Source organism: Cyclopterus lumpus, chromosome 19 (assembly GCF_009769545.1).
Source record: "Cyclopterus lumpus isolate fCycLum1 chromosome 19, fCycLum1.pri, whole genome shotgun sequence".
NCBI lineage: Eukaryota > Metazoa > Chordata > Actinopteri > Perciformes > Cyclopteridae > Cyclopterus > Cyclopterus lumpus.
This window is the reverse complement of record NC_046984.1, coordinates 11,953,051-11,967,351: the sequence shown is the minus strand read 5'-3', so window position 1 is coordinate 11,967,351 and position 14,301 is coordinate 11,953,051. Positions and strand designations below refer to the sequence as shown.

Here is a 14,301-nt window from a genome sequence, read left to right as displayed (position 1 = left end):
CTAATTAACTTCACCATGCCCGAGGACGAGCAATAGTTGTTAGCAATAATGTTGATCATTCAATTTTCAGTCTTTAGATTTGCACTCCTGTCGCTTACTCGCCAACTCTTTAGGAGCATTAGAAATGGCAGAAAGCTCATTTTTCATGCAGTAATTCAGATGTAATTAGAGAGATAATTGGTAACTTCCCATCCGATTATAAACACATACTGTACCGTACAGGCGGCTTTAAAAAGATCTCAAAAGAAAACATTTAACCCTTTTCAAAAACATTCTATGTGTAATTTGATTTGCGTTCACATGTTAATAGTCATTTTGTCTTTATGCAGCATCTTCATCAAACGCTCTGCTTATTACCTTGGTGACCTCATTGATGTTTATTTATATTTACCCCCCCCACGCCATTTAGCACAGTGTTTCCATCATTCAGAGTTTTATTTGCCATTTAGTTCTCGACATTTATTTCTACTCACTAATCATTTTGAGGTAAACATGAACAAATACAATGTTATTTCATCGAGGCTCTGCTGTAAAAGTGAGTGCAATGTGAGTAAAAAAGGGGTTCTGATTTGTGTGTAGGACTAGTGTTGTGATGGAGGCACTGACCAAACCTGCCTGTGTCTGGTTATAATGAATGCCACCCTGGGCCCCAGCAGGTCCTCCACTGCTGCACGGGTCCAGGGATAATTTGAATTGGAGCATGTGCCATTACAATCTACCCATCCCCCTGCTCCATCCCTGCCAACTGCCACACTGGTGTTCACAAACACTGCTGCCCATCTGCGGGGCAAAACACTGGCCAGGGCCCCACTTACTCCTTTGCTTGTATTCAGAAAAAAATATATATTCTGGTCGTGAACTCACTTTAGTGAGCAAATATCACAAAGTCAAGTTCCGCCTCTCCCTACTTCAAAGTGTTTAACAGCAGATTAAACTGTAAACAGTAAATTAAATGAGATTTTGTGTATTGCTGCGACAATAAAACAGGTATTAAACATTTTTTAAAAGCCTTGAGCCCGCTCGCTTATAAACACAGATATCATAGCATTGTAAAACATAAAGTAAATGCAGTGCATTTATGTTTTTTTTTTTTTTAACCTCTTGTATTCATTGAGCGACGCAAGTTTACCAGGAAAAGTGAGAAAAGTATGTTTGGTAGTTTCCTTATTGTGGCAGGCATTCTCATTACTTGATCATGGCTCCCTCTTTTTGTGTTTGTGTTTTGCCATCTGTCATCTTGAGAAGCAAATGAACCAGCTGCCACGGAGTGTGATCTTGCCCAATCAGAAATGTGGTCCTTTTCAAAGCGCATCTGTGTGAAACCTTAAAAAATGTTGATGAAAAAAAAAAAAAAGAAAAAAAGAAAAAAAAGTGTCTCAAAGTTGTTAATAACATTTTGGCTGGAGAATGTTTTCACCAAGATGCCCTCGATTAGCATAAATGCATAAACTATGCCTCATTATGGGAAGCAGAGCTGTTATCCAGGGAGTGTAAGAACTGGATTCCTCCCGTTATGTTCCGAGGAAATAAAAATAACAAATATGAAGCAACAGGTTGTTCTCGGAGAACAAAATGTTATTCTCAATCGCACATTCATTGTAAAACAGATGAGCCTTGAATAGTATTCCACAAAACACTTAAGACACTGCCCAACACTTCTGCTGGCCCACACTCAGTATGAGGGGAAGGGCCTCCTCTGATCCTCCTCTCCAACCCCCAGCGACAGCACAGCTGGGTACGAGGGATCAGCCTAATTTGCAGGTCCCTCTAATGATCGCCACGAAGAGCAACCACTAATCCCTTAACTGAGAAAAGTGATCTCCTGTAGCCCTGGACCTGGACCCCAAGAGTCCAGTTAGGACCCAACAAGCATGAGTAGGGGGTGACTGAGCGGAGCCAGGACACCAGGCTGCCCCCCCTCCCCCAAAGTTCCCTATAATGGAGGGGGCTGTTGAGCTGTCCAAAAGTGATTAGCATGAGGGAGCCTCTGGCTGATTAAATAATGGGGCAATACACAAAGCCTGTCCTTACATTTTGTTTTGGGGTGTATTAAAAAAAAATTAAATAAAAACTTCTGGTAAACAAATCTCATATATTTGGTATAGGATAATCTTGGTCGGGTGAGTTTGGTATTGTTTTATTTGTATGATGATAACAAAATGCAGCAGCATTACAGCTACATGTTATTTTTGCAGTATCACAATTTCATTTAGTGAAATATTCAACATGAGGAGTGACAGCAGATTATGAAGCAGGAATGGTTTGAGAAGTTTCTGTGGACCTTTTTTCTTTTTTTTTGACGTAACTTCAGGTCATCCTCAGAATCGATTGTAACTTCTGTGAAACGAAGCTGACTACAGCTGCTGTCCTTCAGAGGAGCTTTTCAAAAGGCACAATCAATTTAGGAACGTTTCAAACATATCCTGCAAGATAATCAACTTCTCCACCATGGATCCGTTACTTAGGATCCAAACTATCGTCACTTTTCACTTCCTCAAGTGTTTGAAACATGCAGAACATAAAGATCAATGGTGGGGAAGTGTTGTGAAAAGACATTTTCTTTACACCTTTCAGGCCTACGGCCGTTCAGTTTTTTGCACTCAAACGATAGATTTTCAGCGGAATGCTCCTTTAAAACATACCCATTTTATTCCAATACAAGCACACTTGAATTGTATTCATACATTTGAGTTTTTTTTTTTGAAATTTCAAGCTTGATATGTAGCATTTAGTCCTATGCAGTGATTCATTGTAATTAGAAAATGAAAAATGTACACAAAATCCTGAAGCATACATATACAAGTATCTTGAGGAACAGACATGTATGCAGTGCTCGGACGCATCACTGAAATTCTGGCTTCTCTGGGAAAGTGCACCCGACCCGTCTGATGATGACGTTGGCGGCGTAGTGTCCGGCCCGGATGCACTCCTCCAACACATGCTCTTGGACCAACGCAGAGAGGAATCCTGGGGAGACAGAAGAGCAGAGGTCAACCTGTAACCCTCCATCACCCTCCAAAATGGTTTGTGGGAGCAGTTTTCATTCACATGAGGCAGGTAATAATGGTTTCTGAATATGAAAAGGACATTGCTGTTTCATCCTCAACGGGACCCAAGTGTTTATGTTGCTCTATGATCAGCTTATACGGAGTGAAAACAGCGGGCTGAATGTCACGCTCATATGATCTGGAGGCATTCCTACATCACGTAGTTGGCCGGTATCAAAGGTTAATTGGGTTTGTACACAGAAAGCTGTGTCAAAGATGATTTTCATGGCGTACCTCCCACAAAGGCGTCTCCGGCTCCGTTAGTGTCCACAATATCATTTTGGTCGATGTCCAAAACGGGGAACATGGTCACCTTCTCACCTGTGGTCAGGACACAAGAGGGCGGTTAGTTAAAGTTGAAAACCAGTGTGGTTTTTTTTTTCTCCCAAGTTTTAGCTTTATTTATTAATTTCTTTGTAACTTGATATTTAAAAAAAAAAAAAAGGCTTTGTTATGATTTGGGGTTTGAAGCACTTCAGTACGACATAGTTTTGGGCTCAGTAATAAAGTGTAAAGTAGACTAAGATTAAGACTCACAGGACACATGTACAACATAAACGTTGAGTAACTCAAAGATAGTCAGGAAGGAAGTCAAAATTCAATTAGCATATGTGATCACGCTAAGACTACGACGGTGAACATTAATCCTGCTAAACATCAGCGTGTTAGCTCAAAGCAGCCTCATTCAGTCTACCAAGTGGCGAATAATGACCGTCACAAGTTCCCAGAGCACAATGCAAGTGTTCAAATAGTTTGTTATGTTGGACCAACAGTTCAAAATCCAAAGATTTGAAAACATCGTTGTAAAGCAAATTATAGCGTTTAATAACATCTGCCTCTTGGGACTACAGATGAAAAATAGCCTCTTGGCTAACTCTGGCACATTTACAGAAATGTTTGTATTAATGTGCAATCCCCCCCCCAAAATAAAATAAAAGAAATAAGAAGCTTTCATCAGTGAATATTTGGATGATAAATGATAAACAGTAAACAACTGAGTGATTCTACAAATGTTTTTTTTCTGTTGCAGACACATGGATTATTTAACTATGGTTTCAGCAAAAATGACGACGGTAACTCAATGTTAAAGCAAAGGACACTTCAGTATAACATAATGCAATGACCTGCTGTGGTTTGGATAAATGAACGATCAAATGCAAATATTCCCAACATCTCCAAGTGAATCTTCTGATGAATTAAAACCAATGCTGTTGCTGTAAGTTTGAGTTCAAAATAGAACCCATTAAAGGAGGCTCTCTTTATTATCTTCAGTGGACTACATTGCTTCAATTATCAGTAGCATATGCACTTCAAAGGGACTTCCAGTTTAAAGGAGAAGGGGGGGAAGAAACAAAAATCTACCAGATGACAAAGTCTCGAAGGTGTAGAGTGACATTAAATCAGCAACTTATGTCAGAACAATCCAAACCACACACACGATCTTCAAACAAGCTGAGGGCTGTGGTGGAACCTTCAAAAAGGTGCAGGAGACAAAAGACTGACTTGTGGATAAAAGGAACACGAGGAGGCTGACAGACCTCTTATTGAGCAAAAAAAAAAAAAAGGTTAGAAGTTAAAGGAGAACATAAGAAGAAAAAAAAACAACTACAAGTTCTTTAATGAGGCTCCCTGCTAATCTAACACTGGCTCACAGAATATCTGTGTTGCAGATATGACACCCCCCTCCTTATCAGTTTTCAAATACATTTCTGCTCTCGTCCTACAGGGCAAAAGATACACAACCTGCAGCTGAGCATATGCTCAACACTTGACGTCAAGGAAATTACTGCAAGACACCGACTGAGAGAGAAACCGCATTAAGTTGCAGTTGGAAATTACATTTTAGAGCAGAATGTGACCACATTACAGGTCAGGCACCGGAGATGTGTCTGATAAAGAGTTAGATTGTGTTTTCATAATGAGACACTTTCCTTTTCAAAAAAGGAAAGCAGGAGATTGTCTCTTTGATAATAAATTACAATACGACAAGAATCCTTTTAGGATCAGCTAATCAGCAGCATAACGACTTTGCTTAATTAAAGCCACAGACGAAGCCTGAGAATCCTCCTGCCGCTTGAAACGATTAGCCGCGATTGAAATTGTGCTAATAATAAATTAGAGTTATGTCACTTATTCCACGGTTAGACGTGGTCGGGCTTATGCGAGGCACTTTGCGACGATAAAACCAGATGCTTCTAAAGGTTGAAGATGATGCACATTCTGCTGTTCATTAGACCCGAGCAATGAGATATAAATGACGGAGTCAATATGTTTGCGGCAGTTAAAAGAACCGGTTACCCTCCCCGGTGTGGGTGGTGAGGGAGGAGTCGGGCCTTATTAGAAACAAAGTTTGCAAACCAGGTAAACTCTCACATGAAGCTAGTCTTTGTGATGACACACCCAGAGGTGTCAGAATTCATCGAACAAATCAGAATCTGTGAGACCAACCGCTACGTTGTCGCAATCAACAGTTCTGGATTTTTACTGGAACTCAAAGCACTGTGTTGTTTTTGTAAATTGTTAAAAGAATTTAGTAAAATGTGTGAATTTCAGCACCTAAAAAGGGAATATTTTTGACATTTCCGACTGACAACATCACTGCTGTTTATCATATTTACCAAACTTTGCGAGCACTGCTTCTAAAAAGCGTGGCACAACAGAGGTCCATATATCTCTTGTACTTCTATCATCACGGAGGGAGTTAAAGTTTATTCTCTGCTGCAAGGCTAAAGTTCACATAAACTCATGGATGCAAATTAATAAATTTGACTGACATGAAAACTCGGGTTACAGTCCAACAATTCCCCGGCCGCCAGTAACAAAGATCTCATTGGTAAAAATCTGTCATGGAAATGGCAATAACAGAAAAAACTCCTGCCAAAAAACTCAGACTCTGTTGTTACTGGCTTGTACCGCGTCTGAAAACATCACTTTGCTGAACTCAGTTCACTTTAATGAAACTGGTACAAAAGTACTTTAAATCAATAAAACTCCGCTGTACTTTTTTTTTTTTAACTCTTGTTCCTAAAGTTTAGTTTGATAATAAAATGAGAGAAGCAGCAGATTGGTGGTGAATACGTGGGAGTGTAGTATGGCTGTGCCTTGACAGGTAACCTGCAACAGTGGGACAACAACAAAAAATGAGAAAAAGCCTCGAAGGAATTAAAATACTTCATTCGAGTGAGCTATAATTGTGCTTTTGTTAATTCGCTCTTCATAATTCCCTCATTACAACTCTTGAATGGCGGTGATTAAACTTAAAAAATTCTTTCAACAGGCGTCTCTTTGAAATGAGTATCAATTAAGTCCTTTATTATTGGCTATTCTTTTCAACAATGCCAATTCGCTGACTTAGAAAATGCTCTCCTGTTAGGAGAAGAAAAAAGTGACTGTACATGCAAATAAGACGACCTCTGCTTTATTGGAAAATGAGCATATGGAGTTGCTCTGAGTCTTAAATTATTACACGCTCCACTTGGTTGTGTTCCAGCGCTCACTATTGTTTGCTTTGACAGAAAGCAGGTCGATCAAATAGCTGGCACATCATTGAAATTAACTTTGATCCTGTCACACTTTATCATCTCCGCAAGTCAAACAATCAATCCGTGAATTGAATTTGTGAGCCGCTAAATGACTGTGAATTACACATGACTGTTAATAAGCTATAAGGCACGATCTAAAGCACTTTGAGTACGACGTCTTTATGCGAGAAACCTTCACAGGAATCCTTCTTCTGGAATGTTTCCTGTTTGCATTTCAGCCAAACTCGGAGCCTCAGAGAGGAAAACAACGTTACCGCTTTCTTGGCAAACATGACAGGTTATGAGCGAGTTGACATTCAATCTGTTTCCCTATCGTAACGAGCATCTTTGTTCACAATTGAGTTAGAAAGGAAAATACATATGCCTGTAATTACTGTAACCACAGGCAAAAAAGATCATCGCCAACCAATATCCTTTCAGAGAGACATGAAAGAAAACACTTCAACTTGAGATGCCAAGGGAAAAGAGAGGAGATCTTTCTCATGGTGCACAAATGTTCATTGATTTTGTCCTTCATGAAGTATAGGACATAAACATCCCGCTTTTTAAACAGACTAAGATTTCTTCCAGTAGTTCTTGTAATCATTCTGCAGCGTTTAATCTACTGTAACTTTAAGGAGAATAAACCTTTAGAAAAAAAGAGCCTTTTGCCTTGTAGACAGTTTCCCCTCCTCAGTCTACCCCGTGTGATTAACGTGTATAGATCAGGTCTTTTTTTCTTTCTTTCCAAGTTGAAATCTGCCTGCTTAGCCCCCTTGAGAGCCCTAAAACTCGCAGAGGAGCAGAGTCAGGCTTTATCAAGTCCTTATCAGCGATTAGAGCGGTAACCCCCGCTGAATGATCGTTTATTAGATCTCCTCACCGTTAAGGTTCAGGGCACAATGATCTTAATTACTGCTTTAATGGGTGTATAAGCAAAAGCCCAGTGTAGTTCAGCAGTGTCAGTGGCAGCTAAATAAAGGGCCATTTCCCCTGCTCCCATCTCTTAAAAGGCACGTTTGAAGCGGTGGTGTGATGAAAGGCTCCGAATGAAGGGCAGGAAAAAAGAGAACAATAACAAATTGACATCTCTTTTTGGAGAATTATACCACAGGGGGAGGCATTCGCCCATCCTTAATCACTATAAAATGGTTTAACATGACATGCAGAGGCTGGCAAATGATCAAATCCTGACAGGAGGACAAATTGCAAACAAAATGAGAGATCAAGTTTATTAGAGCACCGCCTCTGGGAAATGAAAATCTTTAATTCTCTTTTTACATTGACATTTATTTGGCTGGCATGAATAGCGGTGTTCACACACAGGCGCGCACACGCAACGATTCTGCTCCACCTACTACTGTAACTGCTCCACGGCAATGATAGCGCAGTCAATGACATTTATCATGTTTGCCTTTGTAGATGACATCTGAAACACATTGTCTTTCATCCCGCCTGCATTCATCATGTATTTTATATAAAGTTCACAACGGCACACAGCTCTGTCTTCATGCAGGAGGAATGAGGGAAGCAGGCAGGAATTATCCATCACCTTCAGCACAATGGATTGATTCCTTTTCTTTTTAACTGTCGGGCTCCTGCTGAGAGATTTCTTTTCAAATGAAAGGAAATGTACTTCCAGAAATTCTACTTTGAAAATGAAAATGTACTTGATTAAGATACATGTTTATAATTAGGGATGGGAAATAAGGATGAATGTCCAACTGATGCATCAATGTCCAATAATCACTCTCCTTTCAGTTTTTGCTCTCCACCAGCTCTTGAGAAAAATATCTGTCTCTTTAGCTGCTAAATCCACTGTGTTCACCAGCTACTCACTAAGTTGTTGTTAAAGTCGCCGACTATCTGTGAACAACACTGATGAGAGTGAAAACTGTAAAGTAAAACCTGAAAAACAAGTTAAACAATTAAAAACCTGCGAAAGAATCGTGTAATAATTCTGTAGGTTTCTTTTTCAGATTACACACAGCTTTTTTGATCCATTGTTAATATAAAACATATTGATTACAGCCACTTTAACCTTTATTTAAAAAAACCAAGACAGTCTATAGATATAATATAGATATAAATGCAGAAAAGTCCCGATTACTCATGCCATTGCTGACAAACCGCTAACAAGAACTCTCGCCACTAGTATGAAATTGAGGACATTGGACACATGTGAAGACCGTGTCCTGCAGTGCTAACAGAGCTGCTCTGCAGTCCCCGGCGATGAGCGATATGTTGGAGGTTTACCTGAGGCCGTCTCTCCCCGTGCTAAATACTCTGAACTGCAAGGGTAACGAGCAGAGACATCCTGTGGCTCCAAACAAAGGCAAAGGCTCCCAGCAGTAATCGGAAACTATCGTCTCTCCTCACACCGCTTCTATGTGCAACCCCTGCTCAGTTACGATGACTCTGCCTTTTAATGTCCCGCTAACAAATATGCCCAGAATCAAAGGAGATTGGATTGATTTGAGGAGCTACATTGTCCACCTCTCCTCAAGGCCACTCTGCCAGCATTTTGCACGAAAAAAATAAATAAATAAAAGGGCAGGATGTAAGAGTAAAAATATTAGAATTGCTGAGGACTGGCCTGGAGTCTGTCCAAGACAAAGTTAGAAGTACTTCACAAATCAATGCCTGCTCTCTGCATCCCCCACACTTCTTTCATGCTCTGAAATGACAGAACGTAGTGCAAGCATTCTTTTTTTTTTTTTTATACATCTGGTGTCAATATTTCAGGTTAACTTCAAAGAAATTACTGATAGCATTTGACTCTCTTCAGTCGGCGATCTATCGTCTATTTGAGGTCTGCGTTCTTCAGAGTTGAGATATGAGGTTTAGGTGAAGGGTAAAGATGTCCAAAAGGGGCCAAAGTTGGGACGGCTTTGAGTGGTACTTAAGTGGAAATAGGTGTAGATAAGCAGGCACAAAACGGAAAACAAAAATGGCCTACCAACAGTTGCAACAGTGTCATCCTTGCCCTGTGTGAAGACCACCACTCGCTGCCTTTTCGTATTCTCCTTGGGCAGATTTTGGGTCTTCTTTGCAATCTCTGCAATGTCATCCGTCTGTAAAAAAACAACAAAAAAACACACCAAAACACGAGATGAGTATGTGAAGTTGAATCGATGCATCGTGAAGAGCAAGTCAGATTTTTTTTTTCCCCAATCCTGCCCGGCGGATCAAGTGATAATAAAACCAGACGGGCTATGAAAACGCTTCAAAAAAGATCAATAGGAGCACTTGATGATGTTTCCATGCAGTAGAGAGCTTTAAAAATATTAGAATGTCATATTACCTAAGTGAGATGAAATTAAGCATGTGAAGATATGCTGTTGTCAGATAAAGGTACTTCTGAGCCAAAGGGATAGGTGGTGCGTGTACTGTATCATTCTCTTCCTGAAACAGGCCATCTCTCTCTGAGCATCTGCACAGAATGGATATTCTCGCCTGGAGACGACAGAACTCTCCGGAGTGCTTGCCTTTGATCATGAGAGGGATAAAAAAAATCCACACCTGTCAGTGCTACTTTATTATTAACTCATCATGATGTACTATGAGCAGGTGGAATGTCTTTATCGCCGCCTCACAGTGGGGTGGACTCGGCTTTTACATAATACAGCCCGCTGAGGAACTAGCATTAAGGGTCGGAGATGCCGCTAGCATCTGTGTCAAAGCTAACACTCGAGCACCTTCAGGGCGATCAAATACCGTGGTTATGGGAGTAATCAGAGAGATAGGCTCCAACCCAATACCAGCCACACTGGCTCACTCAAACCAATGAGCTTTTACACCTCTAAATGCCTCCCAAATGTCCTTTAATCAGCCCTGAGAGGTCCGGTGAGACCCTGAGACGAGGAGAAACGGGTGTAACACTCTAAGTAAGTGCTAATGGTGAGGTTAATACAGTGGCTGTTAGCAAGCGATGGTGAAAAAAAAAAGAAGAAAAAGGGCAATTTGTCACTGTGACTGGATGTAACCACAAGCACTCCTCCAGACACTGAATGCAAAACCACACAAGGCTTCGGCACATTGTCACCCTTCGGTTTTATGTTCACCGACATAAAAAAGGTGCTCGACTCAAGTTTAGGAGCTAAAAGGTTCTCAGGGCCAGAGTTGGTAGGGGTAAGCTACTCACACACAAACACGCACAGACCCAATTTCCTCCATTTGGCCCAGAAGAAACACACACAACTGGCAAGTTTCCGACGGCTACGGAAGCAGAAAAATAAGTGCACAACAAATGAATTGACAAATGGTCAATTGAGTTTACTGCAATATTTACAATTGTGCGGCAATTGATCAGACATAAATCAACAAAGCGTGAAATATAAAAGCTTCACAAGGGTGTTAAATTGTGTTTCTGTGTTGAAGCCAGTGAGAAAGTGATCATCTCCACTGAAGGCTGTGTGACAAACAGCGCCAGCAAAAGATTCAATCAGAGCTGCCATGTAGATAGTTCTTTGAGCAGTTAAAGGAAACGGATCACAATCAGGACACTCAGATCTGCCGATTGCCGTTTTGGAAAGGAAAAGCTTTTTATCTCACATTTACACAGCGCTGCTGTCATTTGTGTTAGTTGTTTATAATGTAATGATAACAATCTTTCAGAATAATTTAAAAGTGCATCATGTCAGATATTGACAACTGGGCAGCTGCTAAAAAAATCTATTTTTAAGTATCACTGAAAAGGTGACACACGCACTGACCAATTAACTGGACTTTAAAATATTTTGAATTAAACTCAATGCCTTAAAAAGGGTCATACTTCTGTATTCTGGGTCTCTGACTGTAATAAAATCAACAGTTCTCTGTTCAGCGAGATGATAATTATGATATTATTAACTTGTGTTATAATTCTACAAAAGTCTGTTGGATTAATAATCGATTTTGAACACTGATGTAAAAAGAGTTACTCTGAATCATAATGTAGAATTTAGTTTGATAGATAATACAATATAATAATAATAATAATAATAATAACAATAACAATAATAATAAGTCAGCTCATTGAATATAACAAGAATGTGGTCTGATGAAAGATTCTTAGCACACCATCAATCCACTTACTGGACATTTTCTGGAGCTTTCAGCGTCTCTTGACGCCTCGGAGGATGGAGCTTGCTCAGTTGTCATGGAGACAGTTTGAATTTTGGTCACATGATAACAGGTGATCGGATGCGACGCAAGAGACCATCCTTTAACAATCTCCATGACAACTGAGCAAACTCCTTCTGCTTATGAAAGCCACGGGATGAGACCGAAAGCTCCCGAATATTTTCAGTAAGTGGATCCTGCGCTAGGACTCCACTATTTCCATGATTTTTTATTGTTGCTGTGATTTTACACACATTTGGTATATTGTATATTAGAGTTGGGAAATGTCCTTGTTATGCAAATTAAACTGACTATATCACCCAGAGTTATTCTGCACTCGTACTCATTAAAAGTATCCTGTGGGAATTTCGTTTTTTCCTCCAATAGTATTTCCTGCTCTTCACAAAGTTCTAGAAACTACTGTATAAGGTATATAATGCTATAACTAAAGAATGGGGGTAAACAAAATGCCACTGTGAAAAACCTCTTTGAAATACAACTATCTAGACATGCACCAAGTACAGTACACACCACTGATGTTATCTGAGAAATCACATTCATCCAATGCAATTGTTCAGAGTGTTCTGGCAAATCAGATTGACATGGAAAATGTCAAAGAATTGTGACTACTAGGAGAGTCTTTGCCCTTTGTAGGTTTTTTTTCTTCATGTGAGCCCCCCTCCATCACTATCCCCCCCTTCTTTTCCTGCCTTCATCCCTTCTCCTCTCTTAAACCTGTCACTGCCATCAGGATTGCATTTCTATTCCAGTCACGTTGATCACACCGTTAGTGATTCTGGATGACAATTATTCACACAGTGCAGAACCGTACTGAAGGCAGCTCTACCTTTGAAAGAGAGAAGGCACTTAAAATACCTGAGCCAATTTTAAAACACACACACACACGCACACACACACAGTGGCTATTTGTGTGTTTGATTTCACATTTAAAAAGCAGCGAGGGGAATATGCAAAAGACAAGCAGAAAATAGACCAAGGGAACATTCATTTCACACGTAAGAGGCAGCCCCACTTTAAAGCACATTCTATGGGGAAACAAGCACTGTAATTTTCATTTCCATAATCTAAAACCACAGGTGGCTGTAATTTGCTTATTAAAAGACTACAGTGCGTTTCAGTGTGGTGTAATGCCACAGCAGTGGAGGGAAGACATACAGTATCATCCCTGAGTGCAATGAAGATAATGAGGAGGCTTTTTAACCAGGCAACCTGATGAGCCCCGAGCCTGCGGAGAAAGGCTTGAAACCATGCCCAACTTCTCAGCTTCCCAAGAGGCTTTTCAAAATTCAATAAATAACATCTGTAGGCGATGTTGGGTGCAGACCTAGCAGAGTGCGTCATAACAGAGAGCTGGCTGAACAAAGAAACCATGACGACTGCCAGGTTTCCATAGCAACTGCTGCAAGGCCTGGAGAGTATAATAGCACATCAATCACTGTCCAAAAAGAACTTCATTATCAGCAAAAAATAAACCTTTAGGATCTGTTTCGTGTACAATTGCTGGTCAACTCACCTCGAAGTCGAGCTCTTTGGCAAATGTGGCCGCCTCCTAGAAAAGAGGAAAAAACACACACAAATGAGCAGTTAATTAATTACAGAGTCACAAACAGAGCACAATGTCACACTCCAGACGTGAGGTAAAGACATCTCACTTGCCTCCGCTCCTCACATGTGCGGCGGCCATGTCACTTGAGAATAAGTAACCTGAGTTAGTGTTGCTCTGCCAACCCTTGATTTAATAGGCATGCAGCCCACCCATTTAATCTATTGCCCCACTTCATCTCATTTTACCACGTCAGCGCGAGGTAACACCACGTCCGCCTCCAGCCATTAAACCGCCACTGAAACCATGAATATGTGCTGGTCTGTGGGAAATCCCCGACACTGCAGGCATTCAACACCCACCGTCTTTCTTTAACAGGTGCACTTTAAAAGCCCATACCAGATTTAGGGAGGAAGGAGAAAGTCGTACATGGCTTGTCGCTTCAAACTCAACCTTTCCTTGCCTTATCGTCTCTCAATGCCGTCCTTTTGAGATAACTTTTAGAGAACATGCAAGTGTTTGCTCCTGAGCTACATATCATGTAAACTTTACATTAATCTCAAATATGTGTATTTAAATAAATGTCTGTTAAGTCACTCCATATGACCAAATGAGATAACACATTCGCAATTGAGCGAAAGGTCAACTGAAAAAAGACCTGAAATGACGACATTCCTGAGAAAGGATCTCTGGGAAGTGACATCCAAAAAAACACACCAGCAATTACTGAATATCGCCATCTGAGCCGAAAAAAACAGAACACATCAATGAGATAACTTTAAGATGTTCAAATACAATTACAAGTTTCAAGAGTTACAAGTTTCAAGAGTCTTCCATTTAATTTTCCAATTGTATGAAAATGATTGGAAACCAACAGCCTACTGCATACATATGAAAAGCTCTGCATGAATTGCAGGGTTAAAAGTTGGGGACACGTTTCAAGTTTTCTAATTGCTTTTATTAATATCAATTTGAGAATAACGGTAATCAATGGTTGCCTGAAATTGTAGGAAAATATGTATAACATGGAATAAAGTAAACAAACATACCAGTGATTGTGGGATGT

At 40.3% G+C, this 14,301-nt stretch overlaps 1 protein-coding gene across 4 annotated transcripts in view; it reads right to left on the bottom strand.

Moving 5' to 3' along the window:
* Positions 1 to 2,153: 2,153 nt before the first annotated feature.
* Positions 2,154 to 14,301, bottom strand: part of adkb (adenosine kinase b) — a 95,888-nt gene continuing 83,740 nt past the window's right edge. For all 4 annotated transcript variants that reach the window (XM_034558229.1, XM_034558231.1, XM_034558230.1 and 1 more), the window contains 4 exons: positions 13,206 to 13,241; positions 9,528 to 9,642; positions 3,282 to 3,368; positions 2,154 to 2,967 (listed from right to left, as the gene is read on the bottom strand). In XM_034558229.1, coding sequence (XP_034414120.1) covers positions 2,843 to 2,967; positions 3,282 to 3,368; positions 9,528 to 9,642; positions 13,206 to 13,241 — 363 coding nt within the window. In that variant the 3' untranslated portion in view covers positions 2,154 to 2,842. The remainder of the gene's footprint in view (positions 2,968 to 3,281; positions 3,369 to 9,527; positions 9,643 to 13,205; positions 13,242 to 14,301) is intronic.